Genomic DNA, 20,003 nt, shown 5'->3' on the forward strand with positions numbered 1-20,003 from the left:
CTGGCGGTGATGTCCTGTCGACTTTATCACCCTTCATATTCTTCAGGCTCCCAAGTCCTCCATCAATTCAAACTTAATCCAACAGGAGGACTACTATGGAGTCGAAGAGCAAACATGAAGCATCTCTTGGAGAGCTCGAGTTACAACCAACACGAGAACCAGCAATTGAAAACCCAACTACAAGGCTCAACCCTCCCATTGAAGAGACAAGTCTAACAAAAAGAAACCTATTCAAAGTCCTCGCAGCAAGCATCTCATTCTTCTTCGCCGGAAATAATGATGGAAGTCTAGGAGCACTAACACCCTACATCTTACGAACCTACAACGTAGGCACCGAATACGTAGCGTTGATGTAAGCACCCCTTTCCAGCCCAAACCCCCCTTAATACCCTATACCAACTTACCACTAGCTATGGCGCCACGTTCCTCGGCTGGCTCTTCGCCGCCGCAAAAAACAGCCACCTAATCCGGTACCTAAACCTCGGTGCCATCCTCACCCTGGGCGCCTTCATCCAACTCCTCGCCCACACCCTCCGCTGCTGGACCCCACCCTGCGCCCTCTACGTCATCACCTTCTTCTTCCAAGCAACAGGCATGGCGTACAATGAATCCCACGCCAACACTTTTGTCGCCTCCATCGACGGCGCACACCGACTGTTGGGTTTCATCCACGCCATGTATGCACTAGGTTGTCTAATTAGCCCGTTTGTAGCGACTGCTATTGCAGCGAGAGTGGGCGGGGAGTGGATGTTGTTTTATTTGTATCTTGTAGGCATTGGAGTGGTGAATGTGGGGGTTGTGGGTGTAGCGTTTAGGGATTGTTTGGGTATGCATGCAAAACCACAGCAGTCTGCTGCTCCTGGAGACCCTTATGGTGAGGGTAGTCGCAGCAGGATTGCTAATCGTGATATCATCGATACGCTCAAGTCGCCGTCGGTCTATTTGCTTTCGCTCTTTTACTTCTTCATGTTGGGCACGGGGATCACGGCTGGTGGGTGGGTGGTTGAGTATTTGATCGAGGCTCGGAACGGCCGTCTACCTGATATCGGGTATGTTCCTGCGGGGCTGTGGGGTGGAGTGTTTCTTGGACGAGTGGTTTTGGCGGAACCTACGCATCGCTTTGGGGAAAGAAGGATGACGATGGTGTACTGCGTTTTGATACTTGCATTACAACTGGTCTTTTGGCTGGTCCCGAGTTTGGTCGGTGGCGCCGTGTCCATCTCGATAATAGGTTTCTTCTATGGATCTATGTTCGCTACGGTAAGGCTGTCTCAAAGTGCAAAGATTGAGTGTACATGCTAATTTTTGATAGGGAATGAGTATTGGATCGAAATTGTTCCTAAAGGAGATCCAAACTACGGCACTTGGATTTGTCTTTGTACTAGCGCAAGCCGGGGGCTCGTTCTTTCCGGCTGTCACGGGTATCATTGTTAGTGAAGCAGGAGTCAGGGTCATGCAGCCTGTGCTCGTAGGCTTGATAGTCTCAATGGGAATCTCGTGGGCGCTGGTACCAAAGGTGAAAAAGCGGAATGAGTGAGCGGTCATGCATCATGAAAGGATACCCCACGCTCTACAGACGAATCGAAGACGAACTCGGATTTTTTTTTCTTAGTTTGGCGACGTAATAAAAAACCCCACCTGTTGTATTGAAAATCAGCCGACGTATTCTCCAACCATGATGTACATATGGTAGATGTCTACTCCAAACCCGGTAATTATGCAGGGATGATATTAGCCACACTCCTCCAAAAGTCACATCGAGCACCTCGTCCATTTTCCCAATTATACGCATTTCCCAGGGTAAACTCATTTACAAGTCCGGGTCCCATAGCATACGTTAAATTGACCGGCGCTATCGTTCGACTCGGGTCTTGAATCAGCTGACCACCAGTCTGATTAAGGTTGACGAGATACGGTTGTGGGACGGTGTAAACAGGCCACTGGGTTGCTGCTCTAACTTTGGCTGTTGCATTTGAGCCGGCAGCAACAGAGGCTGGGATCGAGGGATTGCCTTTCGTAATGAAGTTGCCCCAAATCGTCATGAAGGCGCGTTGGAAGTCGACACTGAGGAATGGCACTTTTCCAAGTGGGCCAAGGTAGCCGGCCACATCTATGGCATGTGTGGCTGGCAAGGCGCTGTATTGATATTGGTACGATGTACGACCGCCGCCGGAGTATGCTGCAGCGATCCAGTATGAGGGACAGATGAAGGTTAACTCTGCATAAAGATTCTATGTGGTGTTAGCAATGCGAAAAATGTGCGGAGGAAAGTGAACGTACGTTTGCTCGTTGTTGTTGCCCCACAGCGACCGAGCTTTGGTCAAGTGCACTGGGTCCTGAGAGACCGGTGGTTGCGAATTTGACCGCATTGGGTGACTCCGTATTGTTTTTGATAGGGTACCAAGCCAGGACTTCGGCAATATCCGAGTCCGAAAAACCGGGTAGGGTGCCTCGAAGCCACGACATAAATTGGTCTTGAGAGGTGATATTTTGCGGTACAAACAACGGCCCTTCGTCTGTATATATTTTGTTAGTTCCAGTATATTATTCATTCTGATTGCTTGATTCTTACCGGCAGCATTTCCAACCAAGGCGGTTCGCCCATTCACACGCTTTTCAAGCAGCTGCTTACTCGGTGTACTTTGCACAAATGATCCGTCGGTAACGGGAAGGAAGGTCCATTGGCCAGCAGCTCCGGCAGCTCCAACTTGAGTTGAAGCGTTCTGCAATGTTGCGGTGTCCTTTGAGAGAAGGCACTCAAAAACCGTGGAATTCGCATCTTCGCATTCGTCTACCGGGCATCCCGCGCGCTCCGCAAATGCATAGTAGCTCTTTGTCGGTATCGAAGCATTATATGCGTGCTGTTTTGGCAAATACGGCGAGGCAGCGATGATGTTGTGGAATAGCGAGTTTTTGTCGTGCCCACCATATGCCATGTCGTGTAGCATAACGGAGCCACCACCGGAGCTTTCGCCTGAAATGGTCACAGCTGAGGGATCTCCGCCAAATTGCGATATATACGCCTGAATCCATTGTAGCGCAAGATACTGGTCATGCAATCCAGCATTGACAACACCTTTCCGGGCTACTTCATCCGAGGCCAGGAATCCAAAAGGACCAAGCCTATACTGGATAGACACGACGACAAAGTTCAATCCGTTGGTGGTGAGGATATCGGTAAAATCTTGCTGACCGCTCCCCAATCCGTAACCGCCGCCATGAATCCATACCAAGACAGGAAGATTGGTCGCATTGGCTGGGCTTTGGACATTCAAGAAAAGACAGTCTTCAGAGCCTGGTGCAAGCTGAAACGTTGCGGGCGACCCACCAGCGGCGACTTGTTTACACTCAGATCCATAGGTGTCGGCTTGTATGGTTCTGGTGCGATTCACAGCTGGGGTATGTGGTAGTTGCCAGCGGAGTTTACCTGTCGGAGGTGCAGCGAAACGAATACTAGGAGCTTACGTCAGTCAGAGTCAATATTGTTAGACTTTTGCTAACCCTACCCTTTCCATGTGTTGATACCAGTACTCGAGTTGCTGACGCCCCGGTATATCTCATAACCAAGGTCTACCTCAAGGCTGCCGCTTGTAGTGCTGTGTCTCTGGCGTAGCAGCTCACTGAAAGGCTGGGAGTGCGGCGACGCCACTGCCGTACAAGAAACCGATAAGACACCCGCAAAGAGTGAAATTAGCTGCATGATAACTGGAGTTGATGAGCCAGGCTTGTTGCATGTACCAGAAACGCGCAAACAACCTTCGAGTTAAGTAGACGTTTCTAGTCACCGTAATTTCACAGTCGTTCTTGTCTCCGGTTGAGATGGCATCCGAGTTCCGGTATTTCATACCTGAGCGTTACGTGATGCCACGCACACAAATTCCCGATAGAACCGCGAAGACTCTTGGCATTGATCGAGCAATGGCATTGGACTATAATCGCATCTAGCGTCCATCGGTGAGTTTCCGGATATTGAGAGGGCACGGCTCAGCTGGTACACCTTGGCCCGCTGACAGGTGTGGAAGAGCCCGGCAGATTGGCTCGGCCCAACTACCGCCCAACGCACTTTCCAGGTTGCGTTTATTTACAAACAGAGCATGCTTTGACATGAATGAAACCCAACAATGAAAAGTACAGCTAAACAGCCGAACACAAACATAGAAAGACCATGTGCGTTCGATGTCAACCTTCCCAATATGAGCTACATGGGTAGTTCCGAGCGGTAAGTAAGCTGACATAGGCACGGACTTATGGACCTCGGACCCAAGGCTGGACGTCGTGCATCTCCCGGATGGACATTTTCACAGCATCCGAAAGCCAATCAGTATCGCATCTGCTTAAGACGGATCTTGTTCGCAATACTGTGGTTGTGCTGAGAGCCAAAGCTCGGGTAGACACTGAGGACTTCGATTCAACACGTGATAAGTCTGCTGTCTTACTGAATAGGGGTCGCTCCTTACCTGGATAACACCCGCTGGCTCATACACTAGTTGTGTTCTCCAGTTAACCACGTTTCCCACGTGGCCTTTCTCCGCAGTGTCGGGTTTATTGTCGAAACTGATACATAGTATCTTGGAGGAGTTATTATGTCGAGCCGACTGACATACCACTAACCTCAACGTGAATCCGTATTCGGCGCTAGTTCTTCGAGTCTTCTTAACAGCATTTCTAGACGTCATTAATACCACTACGCTCTCACGACTGAGTGAGAAAGGGGTCTTCTTAAATTTTCTGACCAGATGCGCCTATCGTACTTCAGTCTTTCCACCAGAACTCCTTGTGGTGAATCATCTATACTAAGTATTCCTAGAATCTGCAAAAGTTAGAGCACCCGTACTTGTACGAACAGAACTTGCAATTGATAGGAGACGATAGGTTTTCCCCTTTCTCTATTTCCCGTCCGATCACGTATGCATCTTGAGTGGATCTAATCGCCAGAGATAGGTGTGGCGCATCTATTTGAATGTGAGAAATACAATCTTCTCGCTCCGACGGTGATAAGTCCGACCCGAAGTCCAATTTGGAAGTATTCAAGGATAAGTTTTCCGAGCTTTATAATGTCCAGGACGAATGTATGTCCCCCAAAGTTAACCAAACCGGCTACTTACCTAGGTAAGGTCTGGAACCAGAGGTGATCTGCGATTTAATTCACAAGAACTAGTCTATCGGGTCACGGTCCACCGGAGAGTGATACCCGTACTAATCTTACTCCAGAACGGCGAAAAATAGTGGAGTGTAAAGCAAAGTGTATTCATTGACGCATAGAATGGAGCCAACATAAAGAAAGGACGTCGATGCAAGCATACGCCAAGCAAGGCGTCCAGCATGTCGGAGTTCGGCTCACATCAACACGGGAAGAACGGTTTCTCCAGTCTTGGCACACATCATCAGTGGGATACTCACACTTCCCATAGAAGACCCACTGGGCAGCTGATTCCTGTTTGGTGTATTCGAGGCACTACTACTGCGAATCAACCTTTCATTAGATGTAAGGCCCGCCTACCGGGGTGATACAGAACGCCTTACTGACGTGGAGCTCGCCGCCTTATCAACTAAGTCACAGTGCCGCGATCATGAATCCCTATATAACCTCCATGTAATCCCAATTCGTCTACCTAAGCAGCGTTTATCCCAACCAAACCAAAAAATACACGTCCAAAACAACAACCATGCTACCAACCCATCCCCTCCTCACACTATCTCTCCTCCCCTTAACCTCAGCCTGGGATTTCTACGCCAACCACACAATCGGCTCCTGCGTCGAAGTCGAGTGCCCCGCCGCCGACCCTGCTGAAGCAAAAGGCCAGGTCCTCTCTGGATGCCGCGTTCAAAACCAAAACCACCGCACCATCGGCCTGCGCACCTTCTCCACAAATATCACTGAAAACACATCTCAGAACCTCACCTGGACAGTCGGCATGACACTCTACGACGGCATCGACGCCCAAGGCCGCAACGCCAGCGGTACACGAACCGTCGAAAAAGACTATTATCTCGGCACGCCAGCGAATCTGAATCTGTCGAGGAGTGATCTGCCGTACGAAGGCTGTGCGTTTCTTTTCAGGGAGAATAAAGTTACCGGGCCGACGTCGCTTGGGAATGCAGGACCATCTTGTAGCGATGTAGTCGGGGATTGTGGACCGGCTTTGTTGACGCAGGCGAGGGGGTTGGTGGCGAATAGTAGTATGATGACGGCGGGGGATGGGAATCAGACGACGGAGCAAACGTGCACGCGTCTTGCGGCTCAGTTTAATAGCTCTTTGCCGGGCGCTTGTGAAACCTTCGCGGGACAGGATCGTTGGAATGGTATTACTGGTATAAGTGCGTTTTTTCCACCTTTCCCACCCCTCTTTCATATTGCCCATAGCTCCAGCAATCCTAGAATACTAACACATCCCCTCCTCCGCAGCACTAACCGGCCCCTCTGCAATCTATCCACCATCACCCTCAGCAAACGCATCTTCAAACTGCCACCCCACACTCCCCAAATCAAACAACTTATCCTGGGCGGCGGCATACAACCAAACAGGTACCTATTACGCCGGATCTACGATTCAGATGATCAACGGCGTGGATCTTGTTTTGACTTTGTTTTGGTCGCCGGATGGTGATGTGCAGGGGGCGTTGGAAGAGCCGGATGTTGATGTCGAGTGTTTGTGGCCGATTGCGCTGAATCAGCGAATGCTGGATACCCAGGCGGATGGAGGGGCTGTGGGTGTAGGTTGGAGCTGGACTGCTGTTGTTGGTGCTGCTTGTGTGCTGTTTGCGGGTATGCTTGTGTAGTGGTTTGGGGATTCATTGCAACTGGGTAATATGAAACACTTAACATGCTGGTATGTTAAAGCTGCTGTAGGCGACAGTCACGTCTACCGAGTGTACCTACATTGGCAAGTATCACCACCCAAGTGCGAGGTCAGAGGAAGCTTTCCAAGTGAAAATAACGCTCATTATGATGATGCTACGCTAACCATGTCCGCCGCTCAATGCTTGAACGCCATTTATCTCTCGCGAGTCCGTCCCTTCTTGAGCGATCTAAGAACCCCCCCAAAAAGACAAAAAGATAGAAAGAAAAAGCATACAAAGTACTATTACAATAGACCATCCGTGCCCAGACCGAGAACTCCGACGAATACCAAGTCCCTAGTGGACAAAAAATTGTAAGAAAAGTTCATTTGTCGATGGTATAACGCAATCATGTCCAAACCAAAAAACGCCAGCTTCATTGAAGAACCTTTCTCTTTGCCCAATATATTTGCTCCATGCCATGCAAAATCAAGCAATCCTTCTCTTCAAACCACCAAGTAACCCCTTGAGGCCACTTGATTCTTCCTTCTTCTTCCTCCTGTCTCGTCGCTCAGTCTCGCCTCGCTTGGGCCGCGGGCGCTCTTCACCACGGTCCCTAGTGCGTGGACGATCAGATTCGACACGACGACCAGAAGGCCTCTCTTTCTCGGTGACGGAGATGCGACGTGTCTTTGGGCGTTCTTCGAGCTTGGACGGCCGCCTGCTGCGACGACGCTGGCGACGCTCCTCATCTGAGATGGAAGGTACACCAACGACACCGGCAGAGTCTTCAATGATTGGTGAGTCGTCGATCACTTCAGCGTCCATCTCATATTCGAAAGGCTCGGGCGGTGGCGGAGGAAGATCATCGACAGGTTGGGGGACAGACATTCCTCCATCACGACCGCCAGACATCTCATGTTCTGGACGGCGCATGTAACGTCGCTCTTCCTTCCATTTGTAGTAGTCCGCTTCCTCTTCGGGCGATGCGAATTGGCGGCGTTGGGCGTGTGAGTGACGGCGACTGCGATGAGGACGTTCGGTACGTTCGCGGCTCTCGTTCGATGAGTGATCCCTACTTGAAGGCCTGTCCGTCTCCAATTCTCTCCGCGATACCTTGACAAGACCCTCCATGGTGTTGGCGCGTGCGCGAGTCGACGATCTCGTGGGCTTTGAGGTAGGTGAGGCAGTTTCGGTTTTTGAGCGACCGAAGATGCCAAAGAGGCTACCACGCTTCACGTTTGGTGGAGTATCGCGGGTACTCAGGCGTCTACGTGGGGCACTGCGAGGAGGGGTTTCGACGTCTAGAGGCGGAGGCGGAGGGGAGGAAGAGTCAAGTTCGTCTTCTTCCGCAACTCGTCGAGCAGTATCCCGAGATGGCTCCATGAAATCCTCATCCCTCGGTCTTGGGGCGGTCAACTTGGCTGCCTCACGCTCTGCTCTCTTCTGTCTTCGTAGCCTTCGAGCCTCTTCTTCGTCGCGCAATGCCTGTTCAGCCCTCTCTTTTTCCAAAAGCTTTGCCTCTTGCTCCTGCCGCCTTGCTTCTTTCTCAGCCTCATGCCGTTGCCGTCTCTTCTCATGTCGAATACGCCTCTCCTCTTCTTCTGCGGCGGCCTTCTTCTCCTCTTTGAGTCTGCGCCGTTCTTCAATCGCCCTTACAAGTTCTTCCTCTGCCCGTTTAACTGCACGACGACGCTCGCGATGCTCTAGTTTTCTTGCTTCCTCTTCAGCCTTGAGCCTAGCAGCATCTGCCGCGGCGAGACGCTCTTTCTCAGCTCGTCGAGCTTCGCGTCGCCTCTGTCGTTCAGCCTCCTCTTCTTTCTCATCAACAATGCGGCGCTTGACATGTCTGTCCCCAACTTTGACGTCATGGTGCCGCGAGCGATACTCTGGGTAGGCTCTCTCTCTGTCGCTGCTGCTGTTGGTTCTCTCGGCCTCGCGGAGCCTTTCTTTTCTGCGCTCGGCGGCCTCGCGTTCGGTCATGCTGTCGCGTCGCTTAGTCTTTGGCGGCTCAGGAGGAGCTGTTGAAGGCATTGCTGGTCGATCCCGCGTGCTAGCACCACTTTCGCGTCTGCGACTTGAGTGATGGTGACCGTCTCGATGGGCACGTGAATGACGACGGCGCGTTTTCTCTTGAGTAGGAGTCTCAGATGGAGGTCCGTCTTCGACAGCAAATTCGCGATCCCTAGCAACATCATCGTCGGCAGATGTGTGCACAACAGGAATTGCAATCGTTGGAGGCGGGGGTGCGTCGATAGTTTCACTCCTCTCGAGAGGCTCTTCTGCAGGGACTCCTTGGTCGGGTATCTCCTCCATAAGTTCCCGCGCTTCGACTTGATTGTCTAGTTCTGGCACCTCCTGGTGGGCTTCTTCTTCTTCCAGTGGCTCAGGAGCCTCTTCCTCAACTATGGGAGTCGCGTCGACCATGGCCTCTGGTTCGATCGGAGATGCCTCGGGTTCAGCAGGCTCAGGTTCCGGCGCTGCAGCGACCTCTGGTTCGGGAGATTGCTCAGGCTCCTGTGCTGGTTCTGGGATCTCTGGAGTCTCCTCAACGACTACCTCGGCGGTTTCTGGCATCGGTTCATCTTGTTCTTCGGGTTCGATTACAGCCTCCGGTTCTTGCGTTGGCTCAGGCTCTTCGATGTGCTCCTCTTCGACAATGGGTGCTGCCTCGATCTGAGGCTCCTCTTCAGCTGCAGGCTCAGATGGCGGCAGTGACTGCTCCTCGGCCTGGACTTCGGCCTCCGGCTCTGGATCAGCTGGAGGCTCGTCTTCGACCACGGGCTCAACCACCACTGGTGCTTCATCTTCGATCTGAACCTCGGATGTTGGCACAAGTTCTTCCTCCGCAGACTCCTCAACCACAGGTTCTTCCTCCGCAGGCTCCTCCACCACAGGGTCTTCATCCGCAGAGTCTTCCTCCACAGGCTCTTCCTCTGCTTGGGGTGCTTCAGGGATTGGCTCGGGTACTGGAGCCGGTTCAGGTTCCACTACATCGTCCTCATCATCGGGTGCAGCCACCTCAACTACACTCTCTTCTGCAACGTCCTCCGTAGAACCCGCCGGTACTTCCTCACTCGCTTCTGCCTCTACGGGTGCAGCTTCCTCTGCGGGCTCTGTATCTTGCATTGCCGGGGCTTCCTCGACAGCTGCCACAGCATCTTCCTCAGGTTCTTCTGCCGGTGGAGGCTCTGGTTGGTCATCCAGCTTCTCTTCCTCAACAGCGGGTTCAATTGCATCTCCATCTTCCTCTACGACTGATTCTTCAGGAGCCGGTGCAGGCTGGTCTTCTTCTTGCTCTTGGGTTTGGACTGAGTCAACCTCTGACACGGAAGCTTCGCTCGCATCCTCACCCTCGTCTGCGGCATCCTCAACCTGCTCTTCCGCTGGCTCTTCAGCTTGAGCCTCAACTGCCGAAGATTCTGGCTCGATTGAAACTTGAGAATCGTCCCAGCCAGAATCAGCCTCGTCTTCGTCAGGTGCAGTCGCTGGCTCTTCCACCTCACCGGCCGCGTCAACTGAAACATCACCAGCATGCACTGCGACGTCATTTGGCACGATGGAATCCGCTTCGTCTTCAGCCTCCTCAGATACAGGTGCAGCGGAAGTTTCCAACTCTTGGTTTTCTTCCAGCTCCACCGCATCGGGAGTTTGTTCTTCCGTAGCGGGTGGTTGATGTTCAGCACTGTCAACATCTGGCGATTGCGACTCAGCCTCCTGGGCTTCGTCGTAACTCTCAGGCTCGCTCACCACGGATGCATCGTTTTCTGGGTTTGGCGCGTCACTCGGCTCAGGTACGTCTGCAGGAGTAGTAGCATCTTCCGCGGACTCAGCAGATTCTCCCATGGAGACCAAGGAGTCGTCGTCTGTGGCTGTTTCCTGAGAGATGATGCTATCGTCAGAATCACCTTCTGGCAATTCCTTCGAGTCCTCTTCGGGTGAGGTTTCCGATTCAGGCTGTGGCTCGGGCGGTGCGGACTCAGTTTCCGGGATGATTTCAGATGTCGCAGCTGGGACTTCGAGTGATAATTGCGGGTCAGGGTCCGTGACTGCAGGGTCCTCCATGAACGACTCGGGATCAGCGCTTTCGTCTCCGTCCTCGGTTTGGCCAGCATCTTCCTCTGTCACGGGAGCAGTTTCTTCAGGCACGGGAGCGGTCGCAACCTCAGAAGCGGTGAAGTCAGAACCCGCGTCGTCGTCTGCAGGCATTTGGTCATCCTGCGGCGCTTCGGGCTCATCAATAATCACAGAAGGTTCGGCGTCTTGTGGCACATCTTCACCCTCGTCTTCTTCATCTTGACCGACAATGGAGTCCAGCGTATCGTCAGCATGTGAGGCTGCACTTGCGTGAGCTGCTTCAGAGACTTCAGACCCAGACCAGTCGTCATCTTCCGACTCGGAATCGCTTCCGATATCAGACTCTGGCTCTTTCGCTTCCTCAATTGGTAGTTGAGGCTCTTCATGGCCACCGTCCTGGAGGACCTGTGTTGATTAGCACGAGATCGTTTTGAACAAACAAAGGAGGCTGTGAGAGGTCAAACGAGGAGTTGATGATAGTATACGTACCACCTCCGACGCATCCTTAGCCGGCATGTCTGATGCAGAGCTGCTTTCGCCTTCTGCTAGCGTTGGACTTGCTACGGGGACATCCTGCTCGATCGTTTCCGGGATGACTTCAGTAGCGGTGGGATCAGTCAAGGTATCGTCAGGTACGGTGTGGTTGCTTGTGGGCGGTTCACTTGGCGCCTCAAGGTCAGCCTCCTCTAAGACCGAACTTGGGCTGGCTTCGCTCGTCGCGTCAGCTGGGCATGACTCGCTCGGAGTCTCGTCGACTTTGGCCAGATGTGCTTCAGTGTCGGCTGTACCCAGTCAGTCCCTGTGACGCGTTTCCAGGCCCAAAATTGCAAAAAGAAAGTGTCGTGTCAAAAGAAAGTACGGTCACAAAAAAAGCGAAGGTAAGAATCGGGCTTGCCGGGGATATCGGGACCCAAAAGACAAGCGGCAGAACTAGCGCTTAGCAAAACCACGCATCTCTGAGTCTCGGCAAATTGCGTGCATGCGTCGCAGCCCAAATGCAATGGCTCAACGCATGCAGGCACGTGATGATAAGCTAAATGCTGGAGCGATGGCAGAATGTGCTGGCAGTGTGGGCCAGTGGAAATTTCTGGGGCGGCCAATGAGGCTTTCCCACATACAACACGCTAACGCGATTCGCGACGTGCATGCCGCTATCGTGAAACCGTGCGCATTTGGACCAGTACGATCCAGAGTGAAGATGCATGCGACCTGAGGATGGGAAGCTTAAAGAAACATTTGTGTACGTACCAGCTTTTATGCTTTGAGATTCCACGTCATCGGCGATGGCCGCCAGTTGTTCGTCGTCTTGGGCAACTTCAACGCTCTCCACCGGCTCCTCATCAACGGACACCTCTTGAACGGCTGCAGCTTCCGATGCATCTGTTGCAGAAGGAGTCAAATCGCCCTCATCGACCGTGTTCGATTGTATGGGAGTGGGCTCGGCTTCTGGTGTCACTGAGGCGTCGCTGGCAGAGGCGTTGGCGTCTTCACCGCTAATGTTCGCGTCCTCAGTGCCTTGAACTTCATCTGTTCCAGTGACTTCCTCAGTTCCTGCATCTGCAATCGGTGCATCGACAGTGGCATCTGTCTCGGGTGTATCAAGTGACTCTGATACCTTGTCGTCGGCGATTGTTACACCATCTGCTGCATCCTTGGCATCGGCATGTTCTGCTGAGGCACCATCATGGCAGTCCTCGACTAAAACAATGTTGACCGTCTCAGCCGTCTGTGGGATTGCCAACTTGTCTTCCGCCTCGGTGATATCGAACGAGCTTTTGGCAACGCTGGAGTCCTCCGTGTCTGGATGTTCGGATTCGTCGGTTTCGCTCTGGCCCGCTCGTGAAGAGTCGTCGTCGTCGTCCCTTTCCCAGTCCGAGATATCATTCTCGGATTCCTCAGCACCTAGCTCCGCGGAAGGGCTTATGTCATCGAGAATGTCCTCCAATTCGGGGGTGGCAGCAACTTCGTCGGGTGCAGCACTGGTGTCATGCACACCGTCTTCGTTGGAAGCCTCGGTGTCGACCAGATTGTCCACTACCACTGGAAGCTCACTCTGGGTTACGTCAGCCACAACATCCTCCGATGATGCCTCTTCGACTACGTGATCGTCGACGAGAACTGGGTCGGCGGCAGCCTCTGCTACATCAGCTACCACCTCGGTTGCCGGTGCGTCTATGGGCGACTCGGTCAGATCGTCTACAGTGTCGATGGCGCTATCCGCTTCACCAGAAGTAGCTGGGGTGGCGTCATCGATAACGGCGGGCTCAGTTGTTTCCATTGTATCTTCGACCTGTGCTTCAGCTATGAAATGTCAGAATGATAACATATCTCTTATGTCGTGTGGCGAATGTGAACGAGTGAAGTAAAAGTACGACTTACTTGCTGCATCGGTGGTGAGTGGGTCCTTCACGCTTTCGCTCTCACTTGACGATGCATCTACAGGAGCAGACTCGGCCGCAGGTATTGAAACCTCGCCCGACTCCTCAGCAACTGGCTCTTCAGTGACAACGGGGTGAGCCTCCTCGGGCTGGCTCTCTACCGCGGGTTCCTCAACGACAGGAAGGTCTTGTGCAGGCTCTGTTGAACTGTCGCTTACCTCCTCGTTATCTTCGGGGGAAGGAACTGGCGCCGGTGACTGTTCTTCGACGACGGGAGACTCTTCGCTAGTGGACTCTTGTTCCGGAAGCGAATCGTCAACCGACACGCGTGCTTTTTCCGTGGCTTCAGCAGCAGGCGTAGCCTCTTCAGCAGCGGTAGATCCTTGAACACTAGTAGACTCTTCAGCGGCTGATGCCGGATCGGTTGCCGGTATCTCGTCGAGAGGGGGAATCTTCTCTTCTTCAACAGCGACTTCTGGCTCTGGCAGTAGTGCTTCGTCCACAGCAGGCATTTCTGTTGCAGCGATCGCCTCAGAGTCATCATGCACCTCTTCAGCGACTGGTGCCTCGTCAACCACCGATGTCTCTTCAACTGTCGGTATCGCGTCGGCAACATGCGTCTCCTCTGGGGCTGATGTTTCCGCAGTAGGCGTCTTATCGAGAGCAGGCGCGTCATCGGCAGCAGGGGCCTCTTCAGTAGCTGGCTCTTCGGTAATCGGTGTCTCCTTTGTAGCTTGCGTCTCTTCAACAACTAGTGGTACTTCCGCAGCAGGCGCCTCTTCAGCAGATGGAGTCGCGTCGGCAGCAGAAGTGTCTTCGGCAACGGCTGCCGCCTCTACAGCTGGTGTCTCCTCGGCAGTAGATGCGTCGGCAACAGGGGTCTCATCAGATGGGGTTGCTTCGGCAGCAGGGGTGTCTTTTTCTGGAGTAGATGTCTCTTCAGGAGCCGGTGTCTCTGCTGCCGGTGTCTCTGCAAAAGGCGCATCGTCAGGAGCAGGCGTCTCCTCAAAGACTGGTGTCGGTTCGTCAACGGGAGAATCTTCCGGAGCAGGCGTCTCTTCTGCGGCTGATGTTGTTTCCGCAGATGGGGCCTCTTCTGTAGCCGGTGTCGCTTCAATGGCAGGTGCCTCCTCGACAGCAGGCGTCTCTTCGACAGGAGGCTCTCCAGCAGGCGTATCTTCTGCGGCTGGTGTTATTTCTGCAGATGTGACATCTTCATCAGCAGTTGCCTCCTCGGCAGCAGGCGTCTCCTCAGCAGGCGTTGCGTCAACAGGAGCTGGTTGCTCTTTGTTAACGCTCTCCTCGACTGCGGATGGTTCATCCACTGTTGGTTGAGCTGGTGTCTCCTCAGCAGGAGCTTCGTCAACAGAAGCTGGCTGCTCCTCGGTGTCAGCGACCTCCTCGACTGCGGGTGGTTCGTGCACTGTTGGTTGGGCTGGTGTCTCCTCAACAGAAGTCTCCTCAGCAGGTGTTTCGTCAACAGCTGGTTGCTCTGTGTTGACGCTCTCCTCGACTGCGGGTGGTTCGTGCACTGTTGGTTGGGCTGGTGTCTCCTCAACAATGACGGCCTCTTCGGAAGCTGCTGTTGCTTCGTCGACAGGAGCGTCTGCCTCAACAGGCTTTGCTTCGTCTGTAACCTCTGGCGCAGGCTCCGCTGGTGCAGCATCTTCCGCTTGGATAATCTCTGGCTCAGGGGTCGGCTCGCTTGGTGATTCGGGTTCGTCAGGGGGAGCCTCTGATGTTTCGGCAGGTACCTCTGCTGGTGCAGGAACTTCACTTTTCACTGTTGAATCAGCCGCCGGCTCGTCCACTGGAACAGATGTCTCCTCGGCTGCTGGTGTTGTCTCAGCTTCAACAACAGCTTCTGGAGCGCTGACATCTTCTACAACGGGTGCTGGCTCATCTTGCGATGGCTCCTCAGCATCTGCTGGTGTGTCTGATGTCGGCGGTTCGCTCTCAACAGGAGCCTCTGTCGAGACAGGCGCCTCTTCCTCGCTAGGAGGACCATCCTTAGCGGTCTCTTCTTGAACCTCCGCGTTATCTTCGCTAACAGCAACCTCGCTTGGCTCGGGAGCTACTTCGCTAACGGCGACCTCACTGGGCTCGGGAGCTGCTTCGCTTGGTGGTACCGACTCGCTCGCGACCGATTCGGGGGTAACCTCCGCGGGGTCTTCGACGATTACGCTTTCGGAGACATCTGATCTTGCGCCTTCCTCCCCAGAGCTCGCCTTTTCCTCGCCTGTGGTGCCTTCAGTCTTGCTCTTTGACTTCTTGTCCCCCTTGCTGATCTTCGGCTTCTCGATAGATGATACTGAGAGTGAAGAGCTCCTTCGCTCCTTCTTCTTGATGATGCTGATGGGAGTCGTGACCTTCTTCTTCTCCTCCTTTGGGGGCGGGGGCGCTGACTGAGAAGTCGCAGATGACTTCTTGACACGTACAAAAGCGTTGGCCTTACCCTTTCCGAAGGCATACTGTAGCTTTTTTTTGCCAAGAGTTGAGGCTTCTGGGTCTTTGGTGTCAGAGGCAAAATGGACAAACTTCTCGGTTGGAGACTTCGGGGGCTCTTGAGCGGCCTGCTCGGACTCACCACTCTTCTCACTCTCATCAACTACGGGCTCAGGTACCGTTTCTACTGGCGGTTCCGGTGGCGGCGGTGGTACAGACTCAGCAGGCGGTGCCGGGAGACTTGGTTCGGGCTCAACAGGGGCATCATCTGCCGGTGCTGGGGGAGGGGGAGGGGGAGGAGGCAGTGAAGCGCTGTCGTCCGGTCCTGGAGGTTCGTCTTTGATGTCATTGGCTATGACTTCAACGGCTACTACGTCATCTCCGCTACTTGGAGGAGCCTCTACTTCTTGCTCTGGAGTGGCTTCTTGAGGGGCTACTTCTTCGGCAGAACTTGTTGAGGGCTCTTCTGCTGGCGTGGATTCCTCTGAAGGGGATACTTCTTGTGGAGGGGTTGATTCTGCTGGCATATCCGAAACCGGTGCTGACTCTGAAGGCTCGGCTGCAATTGGGGCACTGGCAGATTCTACAATGGTCAATTGAACATGCTATGCAGAACATATATCAAGCATACCTGCTTGGCCGCCATCGCCCCCTTCATCGGCTACCTGTACAACTTCCGAGTGGGAAACTGTTGGAGGCCGCCGAAGCAGAGGCTGGTACGGCTGCGGCTGCGGTGCAGTCACCGGGGCATAGGGGCTCCTCCTGGTGCTGGGCGCTGTATTGCCGCTGTATGGATTCGCCCATGGCGATATGGAGACATTTTGGAATTGACGCATTGCGAGCAAGCAAACTCAATGTCTTGTTTCGAGGTGGAAAGATTGAATAAGTTGTGCTACATGCTATATCTGACGTTCTCTTCGCTCCATTGCGGGTGACAACAAAAGGCCGTAGGCAATGGCGACATAAAACGTGGGGTTCAAAGACTGAATGCGGAGAGACGAGCAAGAGACCAGTTAGATGAGAGGCAGCCCAGATAGTGGGTGTGCCATGTGCGTGGCTTCTAATGGGTCAAAGCTGAGACGGAACACTGAGATCAGACGAAGGGGAGTTGCAGGACAGCTGTCACAAGACGTGATGCGAGAAATGGTAAGAAGTTGCGTCGCGCAATGTGCGCAATAGTTCGGTAAGCCTCGAGTTGGCATATTCCGTGTAATCGCGCGGGCTCAGGTTGGGAAAGCGACCTTGGCCTGTGCGTCTCATTGGACCACGTAGGGAAACATAGTTCGTCCAAAGCGAGCGCATTCGAGTCCCGGGAGTTGGGCTCTTCGGCTTACAGAGCAATTTTGGTAATTGGCTCGATGGCGGGTTCTAGTTGCAGAAGGTGTCGCCAACGCGGAGCCTGGTGCAGCAATGGTGGTATTCTCCAACGGCCGGATTGGCGACCACCGGAAGGCTTGTGCGCGCGGGGAATGCGGTAAACGAGCAATTAGCAGAGTGAGCCCGTCTGAATTCTATCTCGATGCCCGAAGAGGGTCCGCAATGCAGGGGGACGCATCGGGGCATCATGGCTCAGAAGAAGACCGTCAAGTGTTGTGAGGTTGAGTGACGTGGCCGTGGCCTAGGTACCGGCGAGCTGCGCAACTAATCCTCACTAAGCGACTCATGAATTGGCGACCCGACCCGACCTTTCTCTGTGTTTCTTTTTGTCCCACCATCCATGCGACGTGGGACAACGAGAGAGAAGGCATGACCCCACCCCAACCTCCCTGTGCCCAGTACAGCGAAGCAGCATATGGTCGATTGGCATCCGGTATCATTTCACTTGGCTCTTGTTCCAGATCGCCATGATGCGACATTCTTTTTCGCCTCGCCGCACCTATTCCCCGAAGTATCTGGCCAGTCACCGGAATGCGGCATTATACAGCGGTTATCGAGCATGGCGAAAATCAAAGAGAAGGGTGAAGGCATGTTGATTACATGTACCAATCCATTGGGCGAATCTCGCTTTCGTACGTGTTCGCAGCTCAGTGCTCCGAGTCCCAATCAATGTAGATTACGACTGGCATGACCGCGGTCCGCGGGGTGAAGGTGCATACATGATGTAGTCATCTCTGCAGCTTCTAGTTAACCTTAGATTGGCTGATGTAAGTGCTGATAAGTCACGTGATCTCTCGGCACGCCTACCCTCGCATCAACCTTCCACCATTCTGTTAATGTTCTTCAATCGGATATGAAATTGAACGGGTATATTGCTTTATCGCTGTTTCCGTGAGGTCGTTAATTGCCCCTCTGGTTTGGCTAATGCTTATTCGTGCGCTTATGGCGAAATATGCATACATACTGCAGTTCAAATGGATCGCTACATGGGCCTTGATGACGCCTGTGCCGCAGACTTTGCAAACGATTATGCGGGTATTCGTTTCTGGAAGAGCCTGCTTGAGGTAGCCAATCCCCAAAGTTCAGTTCCAGACCCATGGCGCAGCGGGATAGCAATCGATCCACATTCTGGTACGCATGCCTGCTTCTATTTATGGGTCTGAGTTCTCTCGCACATAAACGTAAACGTAAACTCACTCAAGGACAAAGTATGAGTCCCGCGTGGCTTAATTGACGTGGCCATATCTCTTTCGTGGAGACTCTAGGTGGACCAAGGTGCTTCTTACCAGACATGTCTTCGTGATAACGATGATCACGTGATGTCAGATCAATGTCGTATAGGACGGCAAACTCTCCCTACCACCTGGGTAACGCAAAATACTTGACAATATGAGTAGGCACCTAGTAGGTGTATTCGACGCCTATAGTGAAATTTATACACTAGTATGTCAAGTTTTATGTCACCCGAGCCCTACCCTACTATCTGGTAGACTCCGCAACAATCAATTCAATCCGGTCACTCTCCTAGACCCACTTACCTATCTAGGTAGGGCTTAAACTCCTATAGGTAACTACTAGGCTTAAAGCGGTAATCAATCAATCCAATCTGAACCTTCTAGGACCCACTTAATTGATTGTTGCGGACTGTGCTATCTGGCGAACAGATGTGGCGGATGTGAGAAGCAAGTAATTACCCCTAGATAACACATCAGGGCTCATGAATTTTATACGATAGATATTGCTAGACGACGCTACATATTCTTGACCTGGTGCATCTTTCATGCCAGTCAGGCACAGTCCGCAACAATCAATTAAGTGGGTCCTAGAAGGTTCAGATTGGATTGATTGATTACCGCTTTAAGCCTAGTAGTTACCTATAGGAGTTTAAGCCCTACCTAGATAGGTAAGTGGGTCTAGGAGAGTGACCGGATTGAATTGATTGTTGCGGAGTCTACAGTCAGGGGTAAAAACCATGTAATCATTTTCATCAACACGCTGAGAGCATCGCTACACACCAAGCATCGCCATCGGTGACGAAGAAGCTCATGGGTCTAGCCAGTTATTCGCCGCTTGCATGGGCTAACAGATGCGAGCATCTGCTGAGAGCTGACCCTTGCTCAGATGCCATATTGGTTGGCGGGAACGAGTGGCAAACCCCTCAGCTACTGGTGATTTAGTGTGGTCTGATATGTACGAATTGCATTAAAGTGACTCCAATTGACCTGCAACACGTCTTCACTGACGCTCTGTCCGTATTTCGACCAATCAAGGAAGATAGCAGCGGTGGTTTTGCCATGCACTACAACGCGACATCCTAGGATTGGAATGATGGGCGAGTTACTGACCTCCTTACTCGATATAAAGTTTACTGGTGGCTGATCAAATGGCAGACAGTCAGCACGAAGAGTTCAGCTTAGAGACAAACTGCCTATGTGGGCTTGTAGATTCTAATGTCCGTTGTTCTTCGTCCGCATGACCTTCGTTGTGGGTTGTCGCCTTAGCGGGTGGAGAGTATTATTGGATAGATCACAATCGTCCAGAAGACCTGAAAGTAAGTAGAGTAGCGGGCATGATGAGTCATCTAGTAGTACAGTGTTGTTGTTAATATTGATGGGAAGTTGGATAGCGAGTTAACTCATAGCTGCGAAGAGGGCGGACTCTTTACAACAGTAAAGATTGTCAGGACCCCGCCCAAGATGGGCCGGGTCGGACCAAGATGGGCTGGGATGAGTCATCATCAGGTATTCAGTATGAGAATACGCTACCAGAGCTCGGTAGCGATTCGTCTAGCCTTAGCAGACACAATACTATGCTATTAACGAAGAAAATTGTCCATCTAGTGCTTTCACCAATCATTGAATCTGACAAAGATCTCGTGCAGAGCGGTCCCTCCTGCTAGAAAAAATGGTCAACATGTTAAAGATATAGGTTTTGCCGCAAGGTAGC

The 20,003-nt window shown here is 52.7% G+C and overlaps 6 protein-coding genes across 6 annotated transcripts; 3 read left to right on the forward strand and 3 right to left on the reverse strand.

Annotated features, from left to right (window-relative positions):
• Positions 1 to 95: 95 nt before the first annotated feature.
• PtrM4_017890 (FucP, Fucose permease) lies at positions 96 to 1,537 on the forward strand (the record flags this gene model as incomplete). The annotated part of the gene is made up of 3 exons (XM_001931664.1): positions 96 to 352; positions 411 to 1,260; positions 1,313 to 1,537. The coding sequence occupies 3 exons, from the start codon at positions 96 to 98 to the stop codon at positions 1,535 to 1,537; spliced, it is 1,332 nt and encodes a 443-aa protein (XP_001931699.1).
• Positions 1,538 to 1,715: 178 nt separating this feature from the next.
• On the reverse strand, positions 1,716 to 3,700 carry PtrM4_017900 (PnbA, Carboxylesterase type B; the record flags this gene model as incomplete). The annotated part of the gene is made up of 4 exons (XM_001931665.2): positions 1,716 to 2,231; positions 2,281 to 2,516; positions 2,573 to 3,453; positions 3,507 to 3,700. 4 exons carry the CDS (start codon positions 3,698 to 3,700, stop codon positions 1,716 to 1,718), a joined length of 1,827 nt encoding a protein of 608 aa, XP_001931700.1.
• A 1,966-nt stretch (positions 3,701 to 5,666) lies between these two features.
• PtrM4_017910 (Mating-C domain containing protein) lies at positions 5,667 to 6,780 on the forward strand (the record flags this gene model as incomplete). The annotated part of the gene is made up of 2 exons (XM_066103301.1): positions 5,667 to 6,045; positions 6,407 to 6,780. 2 exons carry the CDS (start codon positions 5,667 to 5,669, stop codon positions 6,778 to 6,780), a joined length of 753 nt encoding a protein of 250 aa, XP_065965503.1.
• Positions 6,781 to 7,269: 489 nt separating this feature from the next.
• PtrM4_017920 (uncharacterized protein) lies at positions 7,270 to 8,166 on the reverse strand (the record flags this gene model as incomplete). The annotated part of the gene is made up of 1 exon (XM_066103302.1): positions 7,270 to 8,166. The coding sequence occupies one exon, from the start codon at positions 8,164 to 8,166 to the stop codon at positions 7,270 to 7,272; it is 897 nt and encodes a 298-aa protein (XP_065965504.1).
• Positions 8,167 to 9,187: 1,021 nt separating this feature from the next.
• Positions 9,188 to 10,183, forward strand: PtrM4_017930 (uncharacterized protein; the record flags this gene model as incomplete). The annotated part of the gene is made up of 4 exons (XM_066103303.1): positions 9,188 to 9,377; positions 9,474 to 9,578; positions 9,648 to 9,974; positions 10,050 to 10,183. The coding sequence occupies 4 exons, from the start codon at positions 9,188 to 9,190 to the stop codon at positions 10,181 to 10,183; spliced, it is 756 nt and encodes a 251-aa protein (XP_065965505.1).
• A 1,088-nt stretch (positions 10,184 to 11,271) lies between these two features.
• Positions 11,272 to 16,516, reverse strand: PtrM4_017940 (uncharacterized protein; the record flags this gene model as incomplete). The annotated part of the gene is made up of 4 exons (XM_001931667.2): positions 11,272 to 11,639; positions 12,106 to 13,158; positions 13,237 to 16,263; positions 16,312 to 16,516. The coding sequence occupies 4 exons, from the start codon at positions 16,514 to 16,516 to the stop codon at positions 11,272 to 11,274; spliced, it is 4,653 nt and encodes a 1,550-aa protein (XP_001931702.2).
• Positions 16,517 to 20,003: the final 3,487 nt, after the last annotated feature.

Source organism: Pyrenophora tritici-repentis, chromosome 1 (genome assembly GCF_003171515.1).
Source record: "Pyrenophora tritici-repentis strain M4 chromosome 1, whole genome shotgun sequence".
In the NCBI taxonomy this organism is placed as follows: domain Eukaryota; kingdom Fungi; phylum Ascomycota; class Dothideomycetes; order Pleosporales; family Pleosporaceae; genus Pyrenophora; species Pyrenophora tritici-repentis.